The sequence below is a fragment of the Temnothorax americanus genome, unplaced genomic scaffold (assembly GCF_048541705.1).
Source record: "Temnothorax americanus isolate GAGA-0224 unplaced genomic scaffold, ASM4854170v1 Scaffold10, whole genome shotgun sequence".
In the NCBI taxonomy this organism is placed as follows: Eukaryota; Metazoa; Arthropoda; class Insecta; order Hymenoptera; family Formicidae; genus Temnothorax; species Temnothorax americanus.
Window position 1 is genome coordinate 2,557,659 of NW_027509231.1, and position 22,056 is coordinate 2,579,714.

The following is a 22,056-nucleotide window of genomic DNA, read 5'->3' on the forward strand; positions in this document are numbered from 1 at the left end:
AGGGAGGGAACTGTGTGCGACCTGTAATTAAACGCGGCTTCTCGTAATCAGGCTCATAGTTGGGGTAATTACTCGCCGTCGGATTCGGTCGAATTACACATACTAAAAAAAATCTCGTGCCTCGATTTCAGCGAGCAATATAATAATTTAATAATTGTTGCCTAGGAATCTAGAACAATGAACATAAATCTTGCGAGAGACCAAAGTCGTCGGTACTTGAATATCAAATTTTGTTTTAATTTTTATACAGCCAATGATATTTTTTCTGTCATTCCAATTTTCATATCTTCCTCGTTGAGTTAGAATCGAGCGCTCGCAGGAATCGTTACAAAAGTTTCTCAGAAACGGACGACGTTTCCACCAACATAACACGCTGACACGTTACAATTTAAATTGTTAGCCGAGAGAACCAGACATATATAGTTTTGTACATGCCGCATATACATGCACGTATACATGCATGTTACACGTCGGGTGTCCCAAGAGCTCTTTAAACGCGATATTATTCTCAGTATCTTTCGAGTCAAGCGAGTAAACGGTAAATGCAGCTTTTACGTTTCTGTATTTCGCCGATTAATATTTCATTTAAGGGAAAACGGGAAATTACGAAACAACCGGGTACAATTAGGACATGTCCGTGATTGCGAAATGAATTCTGTCCCGGTCAGGCTAACTGCCGGACCGGTGTATTTCGAAATGTAGCGGAAACGTAAAATCGAATTTAAACGACAGATATTGCGTCGCGCATTGCGACAATTTCGTCGCAAATGCAATTACGTAGGCATTTTTCGAGCCGCATTATACAGACATTATTTCACGAAAGAAAAAAACGGGGGAAAGAGAGGAAATATACGGGAATATTGAATCCTTCTTTACATCGCGTTTATCGCATCATCGTTTTAACGTACGGGCGTTTTATGTGTCGCATTTCTGTCTTTGAGCGGGATATGTACGTGAAACATAATTTCGAGCGATGCCGATGAAAGCGCGGATTAAATCTGTTAACAGCCGCTCGAAGCTTGTAAATCCGCGTTGGAAACCTCGGTCGAGGAGATTTTTCAATTTTCCCCGGTGCCTATTGATTTCGCGCGGATAACACGATTATCGTTCGGTGAGAGGGCGGCAGGGGGAGGGGAGATGGGTCAAATTAATATCAGAAACTCTCCGCGATTTGCGCGAATTATCATTTATTACCGCCAAATGAAGCTAAAGTGTCTCCACGCGTGTATATCGCGATTTTCCGCGAAATGGAGCACGCATGGAAAACGCGATTTCGCGGTGTTTTCGCTTCGTTGTATCGGACACTGCTCGACACGAGCTACTCGGCTCTTTCGACAATTAAGACGACGCTGGATGGAAAGACCGAAGGGTCGAAACGCGCGCGCGTATACGATTTTTTTCTCTCGCTGTTAAGTTCTACCTTCAACTCCAAATGGATGAAAACCGGAATATCTTTTTCTGCTCGTCGCTGTACCTCGACAGTTGGTATTTAAAACGAGCCCCACTTTCAAAAGCATGATTTTAATTCCGCGTTTTCAGCTGCGACGAAGATTTCCGTAGTCTCGTAAATTGGCGAGAAAAACGAGACAAAAAGTAATAGTCAGCGACGATTCTTTTTCTGTCTTTAATACGTTAATTTTGCGTATACGCCGCGCTTAAGTACACAACAGCCGCACGTCTTTGATGTAAAATGAGTAGATAAAATAACGTAAAGCGTGTTGCAAGGTCTTGCGAGCGACGATTAATTCCAGAGATTAGTTTTAGATGAAATATACATTATAGCAAATTGTAGTAAAAAAATTTCTACAATAATTTAACTTGCTCGTTAATTAAATCTTATGATTACTGACACGAGTTTCGTTTTGGACAAAAATTTAACGTGTGAAATGAGCAAGATTTATTGATTTTTTTAATACATATTTAAACAATTAGTTTTTACTAAAGACTAAAGAGGTGCATAGGTGAATTTGATTTCTTTCTTCTTTTCATATCAGTATTATTTCAATACATATCTAACACGTTGTCACAAACTTTGTTTCCTAATGAACGTATGCGTTAAATTGAGTGCCGGACCGTGGTGAGCGATAATAGACGAAATTAAGTTATACCGAATGCGAAGGGGCCACTTGAAAAGACAACTTTGAATATAGTAACTGTTTTATTTACTCCGCGGATTGTGCGTTGTTGAAGTCTGTCTCTTACGTTGATGTTGAGAAACTATATAATTTATATTATGATTAAAGTCGTAATAAATTATTGTTAAGCTCGCGGCAAACGGTTAATAAGATAACGACATTTGTCTTAATGAGTCATCTAAGCTCTAATGTGAACTTATCACGCAATCGTTTATCGATAATAGAGAAGATTAATTATTTTACAATAACTATTGCCATTTGTCATCTTTTAAAAAACTTATCTCTTGACGAATTTATATTAAATACATGATAGATAGATAAATATTTTATTTATGATTAACATATATTATATTATTAATTATACGATACATATTTTTTTACAAAACACATTACGAGATAATCGAGAATATTTTTAATTATATTAATTGGTAACAATCGATATTTCGACCTGTGCATGTCACTTCCGTTTATATCATTTTTACAGAAGTCGATTAATTAACGATAATTGTTAAAAACGAATCGGCGTGGAGACTCGCACGCGGCGTTTGAATTGTGCGCACCGGCGCGCCATGTCGCGCGGGGCTGACGTAACGAGAAGGCGTGCGTTATTTGGAAAATAAGAACGCGCCGGGGCACACGGCAGATCGATATGGCGGCGAGCGCCGCGCGAATTCTCTATATTCCGGCGCGGTATATTTCGCGCGGGAGACGTTCGCGTTTATCGCGGTGCACCGGCGGCCGCGGCATCCCGAATCCGGCGACGCGAGCAACGCCGAACGCCAGTCGTACGGAGGAAGACGCGGCGTACGCTTAACCGCGTTTGAATCCGAGCGCCCTTCGCGCCATTCCCCGCGGCAGATGCACGAAGGTCAAAAGTATTTTAAAAATAAGGCCGTAGGCATTGGCAGATTGGTATGGCAGTGGACGTTAAGGGTCGGGTGGCGTTGTAATGGCAAAAAGTTTGCGAGAGGTGAGTAATCGAGACGTGGAGGAAATTTCGGGGTGAGGTATCTCCGCGCGGCGTAGCGATCCGCGTCGGCGTGATCCGCGTAGGATCCGCGTGATTAGGAGCGATCCGCGTAGTAGGTACGTGCGGCTAGAAAATCGGGCAACAAACAAATCGCGTTTTCGCGAGGAGGCTCGTGGAGGCTAGACGAGAGCACGGCCGACAATGGCGCCCAAGCCTCGCGAATATTGACGTTGCCAAAAACATCACCTCCGAATATATCTCGGGATTATTGTCGGGTGGCACGTACTGCGTCGCAATTAGCGATCTAACCTCGCGGGCGGCCCCTGTGCCGCGGCCCATCGCGTAGAAATCCGCGCGCGGGTTAGTTCGGTCCACGGTTAAGGTTATGCGAAAAAATGTTTTCTGCACGTATAGTAGCGCGGCGTGAACCCTGAAGGGTTTTACAGTTATACTGCAATGTGGCACATTTGCAGAAGCGCGGAGAACGTTGTGTGGGCCTAGAGAGCCGCGATTTAATCTGCGGGGAGATATTGTCAGGACGATAGGAGAGTGCGCGTGGAGAAAGTGTGTGAGTTGGCGCTTTTTAAGGGTTAGGGAATCATTCTGGTATATAGCCTGGTATAGCCTGAGCATAGTAGTTTTTATGTAGACAGTTCAGGGCAACTAGTTTGGTTGTAGGGTCGGGATTGGAGATAGACAAGATGGACCAGCAGTATTGTCTACGGTGGAACAATCATCCAGCCAACCTCACCGACGTTCTCAGCTCGCTGCTCGCCAGAGAGGCACTCTGCGACGTGACCCTGGCCTGTGTCGGGGAGACCTTCAAGGCGCACCAGACCATACTCTCCGCATGCAGCCCGTATTTCGAGAGCATTTTCCTGCAGAACATCCACCCCCATCCAATCATATTCCTCAAGGATGTCAATGACACGGAAATGAAGGCGTTGCTACACTTTATGTATAAGGGCGAAGTCAATGTTAGTCAGCATCTGCTGCCGATGTTCCTTAAAACAGCGGAGGCATTGCAGATCAGAGGCCTCACCGATAATAGTGTAAATAACAAAACGGAGGACAAGTGTCCGTCACCGGATCCAGAAACGCAAACTGGAGTCAGACATAGCGACTCGCCTAACCTCCAGTCCCATCATGAAAAGAGGAAAAGAAAGAATTCGGGCAGCTACGACGTTTCTCTTTCTGGCCCACCTAGCGAAAGATTCTTGTCCGACTCTCAGGTACGCATATATTGTACTCGCTTTTTCTCTTCTGTAACTGTATCGCCAGATAGGTGCGACGCATGTCGTTTATATCACTTTTATTTGTAACATATGTACATTTATCACAACTCGTGCGGGTGTTACATTATATCTCGAGACTTGATCAAGAAAAATTATACGGAAACGACCAACCATGTGTATTTCTCTTCTCAAAGCTTATACGAACGTAATTTTTTGCGAATATTCTACAAATATTTTTAGTTTGGGTACATTTTTTGTTTTATCTGTTATGTTTGTAACAACATTAGATATTACATCGCATTTTTACATATTAACTTTATAAATTAACACACATGCGGCATTTCTAGATATGCTATTTCCATAAATAAGTTCGTATAATGCTGATTTCTGTTTATATGTTAATGGACTTATACTTCTGCTTAAAATTCTGTTTTATTGTGGTCTCATACATTATTATCGATGAATTACACGTGTGTGTCGTGTGTCTGTGATTGCGCAGCTTTTCAAATAACTTGTAAGTAACCTTGAAGAATTTAGGCCCAATGCTGTTACCTGCTGTATAATTCACGAGACAGATATTATCATAAGATGCTTTATATATTTTTTCGCATACTTTGACGTAAGAATCATACATTTGAAAAGAGATGTAATCTGTTTGCTCTAAAATATCAAGTTTACAGTAAACATTATTGTCCAACGGAGAACTTTAGTTTATTATATGCTAAATCTATCTATTGTTTCTAAGCAAGAGAAATAATCTGACAAATTTTGTTTCTTTTCTTTTTAAGAAAAAAAAAAAAAAGGTTTTTGACCAAATCTTAATAATCGTGTCGAGGCAGGGGATATAAAAATGTACAGAAAAATATAAAGAAAGTTTTTGATCGATTGTTTTCAGACATCCTCGCAGTGTAGTTACAAATCAAGTCCTCCTGTGATTCCAAAGTTAAATAATGCCCTGGGAGTTGAGATGGAAGATGGTGGTCGGCCTATGTCTCCTGCTTCACAACCGCAGGCTCCTATTAAACAAGAGGTGGATCACCACTTGCCCGACTTCCATGACAATATTTCCCTCCCCGTAAGTAATTTTCGATGTTTATGCATTTCATATTTTAGTTTTGATTATTCATTTCTTTCTATTTCTATTCTGCACCCATGATCTTGCACACGTGTATTTACTTCGCTTTTTTTCCTGCGAATACACTTGTTTAATAACGCAAGGTACTAATTTTGTTTAAATCTTTTTGCATGGTCTATGTTATTACATGCAATAAAATATATGTGTATATAATATTCCTTGCTGGTCAGATTGCTGATCTTGCTGATTGTAAGTCTCAATTTATTTGGCAATATTGTTGATGCAGTTGAAGGAAATGATTTCCTGATATTAGTGATATTTATCATGATTGCATAAAAGATAAAAGTGATAAGACTGATATTTATGTTCTCGTTTCTTTGTCTAAAGTCACATAACCTATATGAATATGAATTATAAAAAGCTGAGAGAGCTTTTATTGTCATCTTATTACATTTGTTTCTGCAAATGTGTTATTTCTATAAGATATTTTTTTGAAAATACTTTAATATTAAAAAAATATGTTTGGATTATATATATATATATATATATATAAACTTTAAAATAATGCACGTATAAATTGCTTTAATATTTTGTAGTGTGTTTGCATAACAAGACATTTTAGTACATATTATTTCATGTAACTCCGATTCCGTGTTAACGTTAAGATATTTTTACTTTACACTCTCATTTTTTTTCTGAAGACGCTACATGCTTCTTCTCGCTTAAAACGCTTTGCACAATTGTGAATGAAGTGCAAAGTTCTCGTGATATATCGCGAAGACAATTGTCCCTATAACGGAGTTTCGTTACTGTTCCCACAATTGATGACGATTATCTACCGCCGTCCTACAACTACTCAGTCGAAACAAACATGGGAAGGAAGGGATTCTCCAATTAGAGATTACAGAATTGGCTTTTTTTGCTAAAAAAGATTGGGTCGAGATGTGTTGATTAAGCACATATCCTTTCCTTCTCTGTTGACAGACTGGTATGGAGTGGGAGGTTCAGAGAGATGGGAAGAGTGACGAAACTACGGATGTACAGAACATGACTTCAAATCGTCCAGATTCGGCTGTGGTGCAAGTTTCTCGCGAAAGTGCCATCATGGCTGGAGGTTCTCTCTATGTCGATATGTCGGGAATTACGTCTGAACTCCCCGGGAATTCGCATAATTCGCTAAGTCACGCCGTATCCATGAACTCGCACCATCCGTATAAAAGCAATAGCAAACCTGGTCAAACTCAGTCTTACGAATCGTTATCCCAATATAATCCGAACGTTAAAACGCTCGAAAATGACACGCATAGATCGCTACAAATAAATCAGGAATCAGGAATGTCCGTAATTCAGTCGACAATGTGCGCAAACTTGCAGCGTTCTACTCCGCCAAGTAGAAAGGCTGGTAGATTTAAACCCGGGTGGTTAGACACGTATCCCTGGCTACAATACGATGAACGATCGAATCTTATGTTTTGCAAATACTGTAGAAAGTGGAGCGAATCCATACCAGAAATTCGCACTTCGTTTGCTGCGGGAAATGGAAATTTTAGACTCGAAATCGTGAACCACCATGATAAATGTAAAGCGCACAATATATGCGTGACAAAAGAAAGTGAGGCAAGAAAAAGTTACGCTTATACGACAAAAACGTGTTAGCCTCGACAGTTATTATCAGATTCTTCCTGTGCCTAGTTAATTCGTAATCAGTTTCACGCTCAATTAATATTTAAAAGGAATTATGTACAAATATTAAATATAATATTCAACACACATTTATGATTTTAACACAAAATGAGACATACTCGAACTTGTAACAGAATGTGTTACAAGTGCATTATTGTTTGTTTGATTACTACACTTTTTAATAGATATTCCCAGATGTCTTCCAAAGATTCCTCTTTCCGATTCTAATATTTTAGTTTGGGGCTTTTTTATTTTTGGACTATATCTTATCCTTAGTGCTTTTATTGCATCAACAATGTTATAAATTTACACTTGTTGAGTATAATTTTATAGAAGCAAGTTTTTATCAGATAATTTTACTAACATTAATGTTATTGTTGTATGTAAAATTAAGACAGTTTATGTATGTACGCTATTTTATTGTTAAAAAAACATATAAAAATATACATAAATATATATATATATATATATATATATATATATATATATATATATACATAACGACGGAATATTTTTTAAAAAATATTTTAAATATTTTATCATAATATATGTATACATATTCCTTGCGATCTGTAATATAAAACAATTATTACATAGCAGATTTAAATAGCATATATAGATATCGATACAATTTTTACAGTTTCGAAAATCATGCAATAACTTTAATAAACGGGTGACTAAAGTATCTATATAATTTATCCTATTAAATATGTTTGCTTTTACAATTATTCACGATAAGGCGACATGTTTCTGAGATGACTGTAATTTATAAAATGATACAATTTGCATTTTTAAACATATACTTTATAGTTGGGTATGTTGTTAGATACTTGCTGTAACATATTACAGCGCAATACATAATTTTCGATATGTAAGAAAAGGAGATACCAAAGTACATATTTTTGAGATCATGTTCTGCGACTGATTCTTATATCTTTGAGAAGCAATAAATCGAATTACTTTAAAAAGTATATTTTCTTTGGAATTATATTGATTAGAACATTTAACCTTCTACAATTAAGTGTTAATATAGGTTATCTAAGTAGGAACGTATAAAAATTGTTTTACAAGACGTGCGTTATATTTTCTTAACTATTGCTATTTAAAATTATGTAAAATATTCAAATATTAAATAAGTATTGTGTATAAATTTGAGGAACGTTACAAACACTTTAAACTATATATAATTTTATATATATACGTTATTTAATTTTTATCATTGAGTTGAACATGGAAAATTGTAATAGTATTTAAAAATCTTAAAATGTATAAATTTTTGATGGTTTTAAAAAATCATCCTGAATTTGATCATTTAAAAAATATAATTTAAGAATTTGCGAATTCAATGAGTTTGAAGAACAATTTGTAATTGCAAGAATACAAAATATTCGTTTTTTGACAGTACTGTTCTAATTAGAATATGTTACAAAGCGTGAAGCAGCTACCGTACTATGTCTGACTGCTTATTTACAAATGTGTGATTATGTCATGCGCAGGGTCATCCAGTTGGACTGATAGGAGAAGATGGAGGGGCCACGGTAGGAGCGCTCAGTGATGGTGTTCAAGGGATGGAATCATCCGAGCACCATAATCCCCCGGAAATGCTCGACGGACTTGATGGTAAGACTTGCACATATATCTAATTTTACGACCAAAATTTCATTTAGATTTAACATATTTCCTTTTTTACGTTTTGTACTAAACCGCCCTGATTTGCGATTAACTTGTACATTATGTTTGAAGATTATACTCGGTATTATATCAGATATCAGACACAACATTCGGACGAGTTTAGATATTGAGCTTGTAAATAGCGATAAAAGATTTAGCGACGCGTTTATTCGTTGTAAAATATCGCGCTTAATTCGCGTCAAACTCATCTTTTCGCGCGTTTCGGGCGTTTGACGTCATGCGATCGAAAAAAAAAAACGATCTCTTGTCAGTCAGTGGGAAATATGTTACATCTAAGAAATCGAGGGAGATCTGCATGCACGTTTTTGCAAGGATTTGACACGAGTCGAGTCGTACGTAGGTGTCGTCCGAAGCGAGCATCCCTCTATTTCCAAATCTGGCAAGTGTAGTGAGTGTAACTTTAGAAAATGAAAGACCTTTATATATATATATATGTACATGTATATGTGTACGTACGTATATATATGCATACACATACACACCGAAGACCAATCTCTATACGTGTGTGTGTATGTCTGTATATATATCTAACTACATATGTATATTACATAAACCCTTGGTGTTGTGGTGATGGTATCGTGCATTTGCTACGTCATTGTGGTAGTTTAATTACGTGTGTTAATACATATACAGAAAGAAATAAAACATAACAAAACTCTCGTTGGTTTGGGACATGGTATCAGCAAATGGACTGTACTTCTATCTCATTTTTTTTCTGTTTTTTTTTTTTTATCTGTGTCCGAGATTGCGGTGTGTGGGTGCGACTGGCTGAGTTCATCTCGCTGTTTTTATAACACGTGTATGTGGCGCGTGTGCGTGCGTATGCGTGATGCCACATTAACGAACTTCATTTGCGTGAATGCGTGTAAATGTGTGTCGTGTGTGCGAGATGACATGTATATACTTATGTCTCATATATATATATATATATATATATATATATATATATATATGATATATATATGATATATATGATATATATGATATATATATATATGTATATACACACAGCATAAATGCGTACACTGCGTGCACGTGCGAGCGCAGACGTACGCATATACGCAACTTCCATGGCGGGACTCTCTGTGCATGTCTTTATATGTGCTGTTTTTATTTCCTATTCTCTTATATACCCTTTTGCCATATCTTGCGTCACCGTGCCTGGCGATCTTGATCTTATATTCTCACGTCTCTCTTGCGCTGTTCGTTTCGACCTACACGAGTGAACGAGAATATTAGCAACAAAATGTGCAATCGTTGCGCATCTCGTTGCGCAATCCGTCGTTTGCGTTAATAAAGTTGTCGGCCGCGAGGAAAAAAAATCGTTACGTAAGACGTTTCCTATGCTATGTTGCTTGATACCACGAGATGGACACGAAGGTTAACGCGATTACACAAGAGCGGAGGATCCGAGGATCTGATAATCCCGAAAATCTATTCTAAAATTAGAGATTAGGATATTTCAGTTAGATTTCAAGATTGTGGAATTCGCGGATTCTCTATACCGTGATTGATTTTCGTGGAATTAGGGATTGCAGGATCCGAGGATCCGAGTTTCGCATACGTTATCTATAAAAAGTCTATAGATGAATTTATGAGGTAAAGTTTCACTTTTCGCGCGCGCGAAATATCTTCTATCGCTCGTCCACATTAATACGTCACGCCTATTTATAGTCACACGATTCTTATCCACTGCGTATCGTCGATGCATTAATAATAGTTGCCAGCAGCGGCAGGAGCAGAAGCAGCAGGAAAACTCGTAACCTTAGGTATCATTTTTTCCTCCTAACGATTATTCCCGAAGAAGCATACGCGATTAGACCGCTCGTTAAATAGACTCTCTGTTGCTAATGCTATTCTTCGTTTATCTTTCGCATCCTCGACCTCGTAGCGATCTCATCGTCGTCATCGTCGTCGTTGTCGTCGTTGCCGTCGTCGTCGCTTGTCGTTGATAGTTACCAGATTACGTATACTTCTTGATTGCATATTCATATTATATCGAGTTAGCTGAAATGTTGCACGAGCTGCATTATGCAATAGTTGCCAGTGGTCGCGAGATGCGCGCGTTTGATCTCCGACGGAGCAATTTATGTATGGGCGACGTTTAAGAGCTGAGGACAAAGTCGATAGTCCGTATCGCGATCTTCGCAGACCGAGTGTTTTTATTTGTGAAGACGAATCGGCGAATCTCCTCGCCGAGGTTCTCACACTTGAATGTTTATTTTCCATTCGGTTTTCTTTTTGATATGTTAAATTTTTGACGTCTCTTTCCTCCTTTCTTCCTCTCCTGTACTGTATTGTGACAGTATCTTTAGTCTCTTGGAACGCGATGAGATGACAGTAGAATTGCGCTTTTTACATGGTATTGACATTTGCTACGAGTAGGTAATTATAGATGAGAAAGAGCACGGGGCGAAGTCCTTGATGGAATTGATCGATTCTCTGTCTTGTTTCGATAAACGCGGAAGAGTTTTGATTTTTTTTTTTTTTTTTTTATTACGTTTTCTCAGACCTTTCTACAGACCTTCTGTTTTTTTTTCTTTTTATGTCTACATTATTCCTTTCCTGCAACAAGCAAAGTTTTCATATATATTTCCAGCGCTTATAAAAACAAGAAAGAAAATCAAGCAATTTCATTGAGTACATTACTCTGTATAAATACGAGTGTGGTGTTCGTTATGATATCTTCGTTGATTTTGAACGTAATTAAGAGAATCCCCTCTTCTCTGCAACTATTTGACGTAGAGTGTGATTTATGGGAAGCATAAAGGATGTTCTATTTAACGTTATCATCAAAAGTATTTTTTTTTACAATGATAATTTCCTATATTAAAACAATAGCATAATTAAAAAATATTTCTATTTGAAAAACAATTTTTTAAATATACCGCAAACTATTATAGTAAAAGAGATTTTTGAATAATCAATAAAATAAATTTTACCTTCATGGATTAGAATATTACATTTTTGCATAAATTTTCAATATTTTTTGTAACGATTAATTAGAATTTTATTACTCAAACATTTGTGTCGCAAAATAATATTTATTCCAAAAATTTTCTTTACAGAAAAATTGCATATTTAAATATTATTTGTATAATTTTTGCATTTTACAATGAAAAGGTAAAACCTGTGATAAAATATTTGCATTTCGAATATTTTGCAAGAGAAAGCTATTACATTTACGTTATAATGGTAATTAAATAGGATTTAACATTTATTTTTGAGATCTTTTATTTCATAACTTTTCATTCGCATATTTATACGTACATTTGATAAAAATATATATGTGCATACTTTTTTTCAAAATTAATTAAAGAGTTCAGACATGAGACATTACATTAGGCATTGCGCAAAGAAATAAAAGACATTGAGTGTGATAACGTCGGATCGACCATCCTTATATAATTTTGGGGTGATATTAGTAGACACAGTTGGCATCGTTAATGAATTATGATGAATTCATCGAAACGGGACCTTGTATTCCAGGAACGACAAGGACTTGCAAAAAAGAAAAGGATATAAGTAAAGACAGTCACAATAAGTTAGAGCACTCGCTGATCGGTATGGAGTGCTGTAAGCTGTGCGGCAAGAGCGTAGCCAACATAAAAAAGCACATGAAATCGCACAACCCCGACAAGCACCAATGTCAAATATGTCTGATATCGTTGACCAGGTCTGACAATCTGAAAAGGCACATTAAGTTGAAACACGGCATGCAGGATGTGATATCGCCGTTTATGCGCATGGACCACAAGCATTTCTTAGCAAAATCCGAGGCGGGTTATTTGACTTAGTAATTCTTGCGTCGCATAAACACACACAGTGCGTCCATGTGCAAAGTATACTAACCGCGGGATTGTGCGAGGATCTTAGAATCGGCTAAGCCTGTCAGGAACTCGATTACTGACCTTATTGGAACATACTATGTATAATTCAAGGTAGTAGAGTGTAGATACAACGGTCCGCTTCGCGCCAAAGCGACAGCAAGTTACAGGACCGTGTCTCTCGATAGATTCCACTCATCTTTGGATCTTTCCGATACCTCGGATACCTGGGAGATCTTCCGATTCATAAATCCTCGTATATTCTACATACATAATTTATTTTTACGTAATTTATTTTTCTATCATATAAATCGTAAGTGTAGATTTGCATGCATGCGTTTGCAGGGAGTTGGCCTGGAACTCGTGTAACTTGTGCTCATGTCATTTTACACGTTACTAGTATTAATCGCCACGGTCGATATGTCGCACGAAGGACCCTCCTCGTCGCATAGCTATACGTGACGATTACATCGTGTGCGCGTGCGTCTCTTTAGAGAGCACTATATTTAAACTAAAATTAAATTTATTTATTCTTGTGCGTTTAGCTCCTAAGTATTTAATGCTAATGAGTAAGGACACGGGGATTTCTTTCTCTCGCCTGAGACAAGCAGATTCCCTTAGTTATAGCGGAGTGTTCGTAGAATCCGTGTAAGCTGGAGATCTCAGTGAAAGTAATGTCGAGTACAAAACTTCATTCCTGTTCTACCTCCCGTTGATCGTCCGAATGACGTATCGTTCTGAAATACGGAAGACGGAGTAACGTTCCTCCAAGATTACGGACTATCGCCGGATCTTGTAATCATTCTCCCTTTCGTCACTGTCGTGTCACGCCCGGATCCGCGGACTTCCGCTCCGACTCCGAGGATCTCGCGGCTTCCCTTGATCCCTGCGTCCTCCGGACGCTAGGGTTTTCAGATTCCTAAGATTTTCGGACTCCAGCATCTTCGATTATCGTTTGTAGGCGCGCAGGAAAAATATATGATCTAAACGATGTTAAGTATCTCTTATACACACGCGTCACGAATGGTTTTGCACCGTTCTGATTATCCTGGGATCTTTATTAGATCCTATATATATATAGGACGTAATATATATATATATATATATATATATATATATATTACGTTATATATATATATATAAGGTAAATATATAACGCAAAAACATATTTAGAGTTCTATAAAATATAAAAACTTTATATTGGAACAGTGTGCAAAAATAAATTACGGAACAATTTTTTTTTATCTTGAACAGCGCGATTGATCGGCGTAATGGAAAGATGATGCAAAACATTCTTTGACGCGTGTACGTAAAATATATATATATTTATACGTATATTATATTTATATGACGTAGGTTGTGAATCACGTCGAAGACTGATTTCTATGTGAGTCGTCGCGGCTCAAAAATAGTCATGATGAAACTAGTCCCGCAGGCCCATAGGCTGTTACGAGAAAAAAAAAGAACAGGCAGGCTTCGGAGCTCACTTATGGTGCCTTTTGCTTAAGTACAAGGATATCGCTTGTCACGAGATAAATAACGATAATACGATAAATAGTAATTATAATAAGCGATGCGATATACCTCCCTTAGGCAGTGCATGGTCACACGTTCATAGCCCTTTGTACGTCGTTACGTAACACACGTGTCCTTTTTCCACCATCTACGTCGTTCTCGCTCGTCGTGGCTCCGCGTAGGAATGGCGTCGAGCCAGGTTTTTTTTATCTATGTTCTTTCTCTATTTGCAGATGCGACACTTTTAGCTCTTCGAGCCATTGAATTCGCGCCAATAGCGGGCGGTAAATCGAGCAAGTATATGTCCAAGTTTTTTCGGAAAGGTGCCGTACGCTCATAAACGCAGAATACCCTCGCGAATACTGTTTCAGTTTTAGTTACTCGTTCATTTTTCGTCTCGCCAAAACTCGGCGCTTGTTCTGTAGCTGTTCCCTCGAAAGTCTCTAGTCTACACAAAACCTGCGGAAAGAACATTACGTAGGATTAGCCGAAGTTTCCACGCAGCTTTACGGGATTAGGTGTAACAAGGTCGTCCTCGTACTCGCGACATCTCGCAGTTATTGAAATTCTTTGTTCTCTTCGTCGGCATCCTAAGGGAATTTCTCACGCTCTCGCGATTTTTCGAAACATTCTCGCGCGGCGGACGCGATGAACTTTTGCTATCTGTTCGTTCGCACAAAGCGACAATGCAGTTTCATGCGGGAACGCGCGTTTTGTTTTTTTTTCTACGCTCACGCGCGTTACGCAACAAATAAACATCATCTCGTTTCGCCTCTCGCCAAGCGGACGCGTTCTGGCAGCGTCATGGTTTCCAAAACTGTTAAAAAATGAAGGAGCGTGGAATTCACTTACCTTATAACCGGGCCACTTACTTTGATTATGAACAGTAATCACAAGATACGGTTTGCCGAGAGGTTTATTTATTAGCTCATTTTTATGTCTCATCCGTTACGAGAAGGCGTCATTTATTTTTCAGTTGCCGTCTTAGAATTTGCCTGTAGTAGCTTGGAGTTTTTCAAGTCCGATTTCTTAGCGTCTACTGCTGTGAGACACTTGGTGCTTTATACGATACTACGTTCTAATATTGAAGTTGTAACTTGCTTGAAAACTTGACCTGCTCGAGATTTTAAGATCTTTCAATGCTTAAATTCTAATCTTAGCAGCTTCGCTTTCTCAGATCTTAAATTCTTATCTATCTCGTAAAGTACGAGCGGTAGATACTTTTCGTGAGTTAAAGCCACACTAGTAGGCCCGCATCGATTGCACCGAGTGGTCACAGAGCTCTGTGTCAATGACATATCGACTATTTTTCCGGCTGGGAGCCGGGCTAAAAAACAATCTATGATCGCAACACGACATCACGATGTCGTTCTTGAGAATCAAACGGATTGGAAACCATCGTAGCATCTCCTTGCCAAAAATACACAGGCGATATGTCTCACATGCCCGAATGTCCGACAGTACTTCTTTAAAACAACTTTTGCTTTTTGCATTTTTCATTTATTCTCCCATTTTCATTTCTCTCCTTACGAGAGTGTCATCTTCTTTTCATTCACCGTCTTAGTTTCTGCTAGATCATATGTCGAACTTGTCTTTTCAGGGAAACGATATATATAAATATTAAAAGCTTGCGTTCTGTATGCATCTCCTGTGGCAGTGACGTGGTCTTTTCGTCGCAGGACTCTCGGTATGTTTGCACGCGGGGAATTTGTGGTACTCTCCCATGCGCGATCTCCGAATGGCACGGATTCTTGAATCCGCGAACCCTGTCTCCGTTTCTCCGTGACAAGGGAAATACGTAGCCCGAGCGACAATTCGGATTCGGATAATATATTAATGTCCGCGAGTTGGCTGTGACGTGCAGCCGTAACGCTGCGGAGCCTGCTGCACTATATCTCGCGCAAGACGTGAGAAACGTTGTCACGTTTCAGCGAGCCACCTCGGTGTCATAACTTTTCGACCTTTAACGGTGGAAAATTGTCTCTCTGGGCGACGTGGTAAAGCGATGGATGGATGGATGGCGTCGCTGCATTAGCGAATTGAGCCCGGGCGGTAGGGCCCAAATGGAAATTAGTATCGCGCGATACTTTCCCTGCCGCAGCCCGGTCAAAGGGCTCTCTCTCTTTCTATCTCTCTTTATCTCTCTTTCTCACAACACAGTTGAGCGATAAAAAGCTCAACAGCATTTTGCATCCTCCCGGCAACAGCTCGGTCCATCGATCCATCGTTGCATCTAATTATACAGCGCGCCCTTCATTACCCTAATTACCCTCGCAGCGTGCCTTCCGTCCTCGATTTTATCGATCCGTTTCGATGCTCTTTCTGGTTTTTCGTATCGGATATTTTTATTAATTTATAGATTTTTATAGGTCTACGATAATATTATATATGTGCGCTTTACAAGTCCTCCAGATATTCATACAAGAAAAATATTGATATTTACCACGTAATTTAATCATTGACTCGAAACTTTTATCTGAACAGTCGTTGCATTTACTATTTTAATGTTTAACGATGCATCAAGCTCCAACATTAATGATCTTTACCTTAAGCATGGTACGCTGTTTTATTTTCGCGAAGCCTTAAATAGTCTTATAATCAGCTACTTATAATCTCAATTAAAATGTCACAGGCTATTCTCTGATATTTTCGTAGATCCGCAATCTTTATGTCGTAAATCTTTACATCGGCTGTTCTACTTAGGTCGCGCAACTTGTGAAGTTCTCCCACTCGGTTTTGTTTCCGACCTGCTTATTTCTTTTTCCGCGTTAAGCTCCACTTTTTTTCGCTCTTTTTCTCCCTCGCTCTCTCTTTCACGCCTTGATCCCATTGTCGCTTCTAAAATCACTATCTCAGGGAGACTCCTCCACCGATACTTGTTCCGTTCACCGATACTCATTCTCGACATCGATCGATCATCGAATAAAGCGGCTTCACCGACGTATTACAGTTTTCTTTCTGCTCTCGAGACGCATCGGTTGTTTAATATTCTCGTGCACAGACGAGAGAGCGAGCGCGGCACTCGTCCAACCGGAGCGCGCGACGGGGTCCTTTCCCGACGATAAGCTTCTTACCGGCATATCTTCTCGCCCTTATTACACGAGTGCGCGCACGTCGCACGGCGGTCGGACGGATGGTGACGGTGGTTCGAGGATGAACGCGCAGGATGGTATTCTGAATAAGAGGATCAGCGGGTGGAGGTACGCCCCGAGCGAGGTGCCCCGCTCGCAAAGAGTTTCGTTTCTCGAGCACACGACAAGAGGCTTTTCGTCTTTCGCGCTCGTGCCCGCTTACTTTAAACCCCGGTGGTTGGCTTAACCAATGGAGGAGAAACCAGAATCGCCGCTGGCTTCCGCCGATACGTCCTTGAGAGCTCGCTCGAAGGAGCGGAAACTTCAGCTGGCGCGAATCTCGTGAAACTCTGCTGATCGCGCCGGGCCATTAATCATTTAACCGTGGTGTTTTTAGTGTGAGAAAAACGTTCTTCTATAGATATCTCTATAAAACGGCTAAAGTTTTAAAGTTTTATTTTATTTATATATATTTGTGTATCTCTCTCTAATTTTCATTTTTTTATCAAGTTCTAAATCGTAATTATTCAATATAAATCTCCGAAAATCTATCTGCAAATTATTCTCAGTCATCATAAAAAATCATTCTTTATGTCATTTTTACTCGTAGCGCTATGAAAATCTTTGATACTCTTTCTTAGAACCATTCTCGTTGATGTCGTCAAATAATTCAAGTGATCTTCGCTTTCGACCGTTATTATAGTATTGAATGCTCAATTGAATACAGAATTCGCTGTTCTCTTTGCGTACATCGTGATGTTCTCGTTATCGCCGTTTCCGAGCAGTTCAATCAAGCCTCGCCTCCCTTATGTCTTAAGTGGTTACATGTTCGGGGAACGTTGTGGCATTATCTTCGAACAGACGGTACGTACTCCACAGGTCTGTAGCAAAGCTACTGTATAGCTACTGACAGGAATACTCGAAATGAAGTTCCAACGTTTCGGTCGACTGCAGTAGCACTCCGGAAATCAATGGCATCGGGAAAGTTTACAGCGTCAGAATTTCGTTGCTCCTCGAAACTCACGCGACGGAATTTGCAACAAACGATTTTATCGGGACAATTAAATCGTTAGTAATTACGTACAGAACGAATCTTATAATGAATAATAGAATAATAGACGGCTCCGATTATAGATTTTGCAAAAATATCTCGCAGGTACTTTAGATATTCTATCGAACCTTTGAATTCCAAGCTCGACGAGAGAGGTTTTGCTTAATGTTTTCTACGTTAATCCGATAAATATAGACGATTCGCAAAATTAGCAGAAACCTATCAGCGTTATTATTCCACGTTTAATCATGAAGAATCTCCAGTTTCTCGTTTTGAATTTGAGTACCGCTACCCGGGAGATTTTGAGAGGAAGGTTCCTCGTTTGAAGGAAGTATGTGCGGTTGTAAGATATTTCCTCGGCAGCCACGTGTGAATTTATTGCGGCATCTGGTTCAACGGAAAATAAGAAAAAAAAAGAACGAACGTAGAGAAAGAAGGTACGAGTTGTTTCTTGTTTCCCGCATATGATGTCACTCGGCGAGGGAAACGCGAAATCCTGTAGCAATACCAGTGCCGTATGGGCCACCGTGTTGAATCCACGTACATAGATCATGCGGCCACACTCTTCAGCATATATGCAGTTTAGTCGAATGTGAACCGGGAGAGAGAGAGAGAGAGATACAGGAGAGGCGCACACAATGGAGGGTGGGAAATACACTCTGTTCTCTCCTGGTCTCGTCGTTGCATTCCCTTTACCCTCCTCTTCGCCACCCCGCTTGTCCTCTAGCGGCTGCTGCGTCTCCGCGTCTCTGTCCCTCTACCCCTCTGCCCCTCCTGCATCCCTCCTGCTTGACGGCTCTTTCTGGCACAGCGCGGTGATCGATGCCGGTGTATGTGAGAGAATATCGGGTTCCACGCGACGCGAAGATTGGGCGTTGTTAGCGCGAGAGTGATTTTTGAGACTGCTTTATGTTTAATTACCTATAATTCGTTACGTGCGTGTTTCTAAGTACCTACATTTCTAATTTGTACGTTTACACAGCTACGTTTCCCTAAGACGCGCCGTTGTATTTTAACGAGGAATTTCTTCCACGTTGAGCAGAATTTACGTCAGATATAACTATTGTCCTACGGATATGTAATTTCATAAATTATATTATTCACGTCGGAGTAATAAGATGAGAAGAGATGAAAGTTTCGCCGAGATATGCATTCGGATGCATTATTCAGAACATAAACCGAGTGTAAACCGCGTATACTCCCTTCGCACGTATATCAACGTTGCGGGCCGAAAAATAGAGACAGCTTACGTGCGCAGCGCCCGGTACAAAGTGTGTTAAGCTCCGAAAGGGCTCGTGTGCCCGTTTCTCTCGTTCTCCTCTGCATAATAAATCTCTCCGAGTACCCCCTCCGCGCTATTCTGTCCTCTCAGTTTCCCCCGTTTTCTTCCTGTCTCTTTCCCCCTGTGTGTACCTCCGCCCTCTGTCCATTCTCTCGCTCCCTCTTTCTCTCCCTGTTGCAACATTAGTCGGTGATGCTGGCAGCTGGCTGAGCTGGCTGCCACGCCGCTCGCCTTCGCCCTTGCATCCCTACGAGCTGAGGGATGCTCGCGCAGGGGTAACGGACGGCGGTGCTAGCAGCGGCTGTTAAGTCGACCCTAACTTTGTAAAAGTTTGTAAAGAGGAGATTGTGGAGTATTGGTGACAAGAATTCGATGACCCCTCTGGTTCCCTTACTCCAGTCGTGCACGATTCACTTATAGATGCGTAATTAAAAAAGTGAACGCTTTGACGATCATTTAAATTTGATCCTTTGACTAGAATAGAGTTGCAGCGTGGATGTTGGTCTATCGATGAATCCTATTATTGGAGCAGATTGAGAAAGAAAGAAGGAGAGAGAGAGAGAGAGAGAGAGAGAGAGAGAGAGAGAGAGAGAGAGAGAGAGAGAGAGAGAGAGAGAGAGAGAGAGAGTGTTTACTGGTTTAGCTAAATTGTATAGCACCATGCGTTTTGGATCAATGTGAAATGAGCACTCGCTGCTCGTAAATTCTCGATGCACTTTAAAACGATTGACACTGAGCGCCCCGGAGAACGATTTCCTTATTCATAAATCTTCGCGCCTCGGAATACAGAGGTGCAACATCTCGTCTCTCGTCATGCGATACAAGAGTTAGCCTTCTCGATAATCTCGCTTCGTTATTCGACCGGGACCGAGAAAATTGGTGTCTCATTTACAGACGGCTCGCGTTGTGCAAACAACATTGGGCCCCGTAATTTCCAACAGATCTAACCGCATTCGCCTCATTCGTCTTTGTCTTGGGCGCTTGCAGGAATACTTCCACTTCCGACTGGCTTCACTTCCGTGCGACGCCCACTGTCGGCCCGCCGCGCCGGGCATTTAAATACGTTCGTGCCTCGCGATTCCGATATAAATCATCATGCGAACGCGCCTGGCAAGAGCGAGCGCCTGCCCGTATGATTGTAAGGGTCGTGTTACGTTCCCCCTTCCTGATAAGATCAGTTTCGAAGTCTCGGAAATAATCACGCTACCGAATGGACGCTTGGTTGTTACTCTAATACGCGCAGCCGTCTGTCTTTTCCGATCCGTCTCTCATATCCACTTTCCACGTTCCGGCTCTTTGCCTCGAAAAACATGCCAAATTCAATCGCAACACGAGATAGTAAAAATTGATCTCTTCTAATTTATTTATTTATTATCTATGCTTTTCTATTTTTACTTCTTTTATTTAGGAATGTATTTCTTAATTTTTTATTGTTTATCCTAAGATCATATTTTAGAATTTTATTTATTCTATGTACATTTTAAAGACTCATGATTTTTTTAAGTGTTTTAATTTTACCGTTATTGTTTTTTTTTTTAATTAGTTTTTACAAGTTAAACATTTGCAACATATTAATTGATATTAACATAAGAATAAACATTCAAAGAGCCGTAATGTGTTCGATTTTATTCAGTGCTTTTTATGATTCGCGCGAAATATCAGACTGCGACACGAGTTGCTAAAGATGATCAAAAATTCAAAAAAGATCAAAAAAAGGAAATATACATACATTGGGGTGAGCTGGAACGTGCCTCGAAAATTCGGGCTATAAAAGTGGAAGTAACGGAAAAATTTCCACGAGAAGTGACTTAATTCGGCGGAAAATCTGGCGTTAATGTACCGAGAAATTTAATTGAATTCGACGTGATTTTGATAGCTTCGGCTTTCCACAAAGAGCCGTCGTTAAAGAGTGCACACGCTAAAACGCGATGTCATCGTTTATGGTAAAAGCAATTTTGACGACCTTGAAGAGCTATTTTCGGGGCGACTTACTTAATCGTTCATCCGATCGGCTGTCTCATCTTCGTCAAAGCCGAATAAGCTCTGCGACGCTTTTCAATTAATGCAAAACACGAAACTCGACACCTCGCGAATGGGAACCGTATGCGTAATTTATACATATGCGAATCTGTGATTTACATACAATGACAGTTCGCTCTTTCCACGTAAGTTGATTCGCACGAATCGCAGATGTTACATTAATAAAAACGTAGCGTCGCATAATAGTTCGGTATCGTCGGTCAATGTCGCTCGTACGTCGCGCTCGAATCGAGATCGTCGCGTCGATAGTCGAATCAGGATTGCGCCATCCAAACTTCATTTCCGGACGTTAATTTCGCAGCTCGAGAATAGTCCGTGGCTATTTCGCGAAGAGAAATATTGGCATTGTCGGTGGCACATCGATTTCCCTGCTCGATAAGTAAAATATAACTAGTGTCACGCTAGCTATATGGACACGTTATCACGCGGCATGGCATATCTATAATAGTCCGCTGAACGTTTTTTCTCCGTTCTAATTTT

At 40.0% G+C, this 22,056-nt stretch overlaps 1 protein-coding gene across 11 annotated transcripts in view; it reads left to right on the plus strand.

The window, feature by feature from the left end:
* The window catches only part of LOC143899359 (uncharacterized), a 77,720-nt gene that overhangs the window by 20,953 nt on the left and 34,711 nt on the right, over nt 1-22,056 (plus strand). For 2 of the 11 annotated variants that reach the window (XM_077409651.1, XM_077409655.1), the window contains exons 1-5: nt 2,839-3,105; nt 3,579-3,671; nt 3,784-4,337; nt 5,236-5,415; nt 8,595-8,718. In XM_077409651.1, the coding sequence (XP_077265777.1) occupies nt 2,994-3,105; nt 3,579-3,671; nt 3,784-4,337; nt 5,236-5,415; nt 8,595-8,718 (1,063 nt within the window). In that variant the 5' untranslated portion in view covers nt 2,839-2,993. Of the gene's footprint in view, nt 1-2,831; nt 3,106-3,159; nt 3,712-3,783; nt 4,338-5,235; nt 5,416-6,399; nt 7,523-8,594; nt 8,719-12,279; nt 12,852-22,056 lie in introns of those variants that run through there. The other 9 variants (XM_077409645.1, XM_077409664.1, XM_077409648.1 and 6 more) reach the window with 9 other exon arrangements.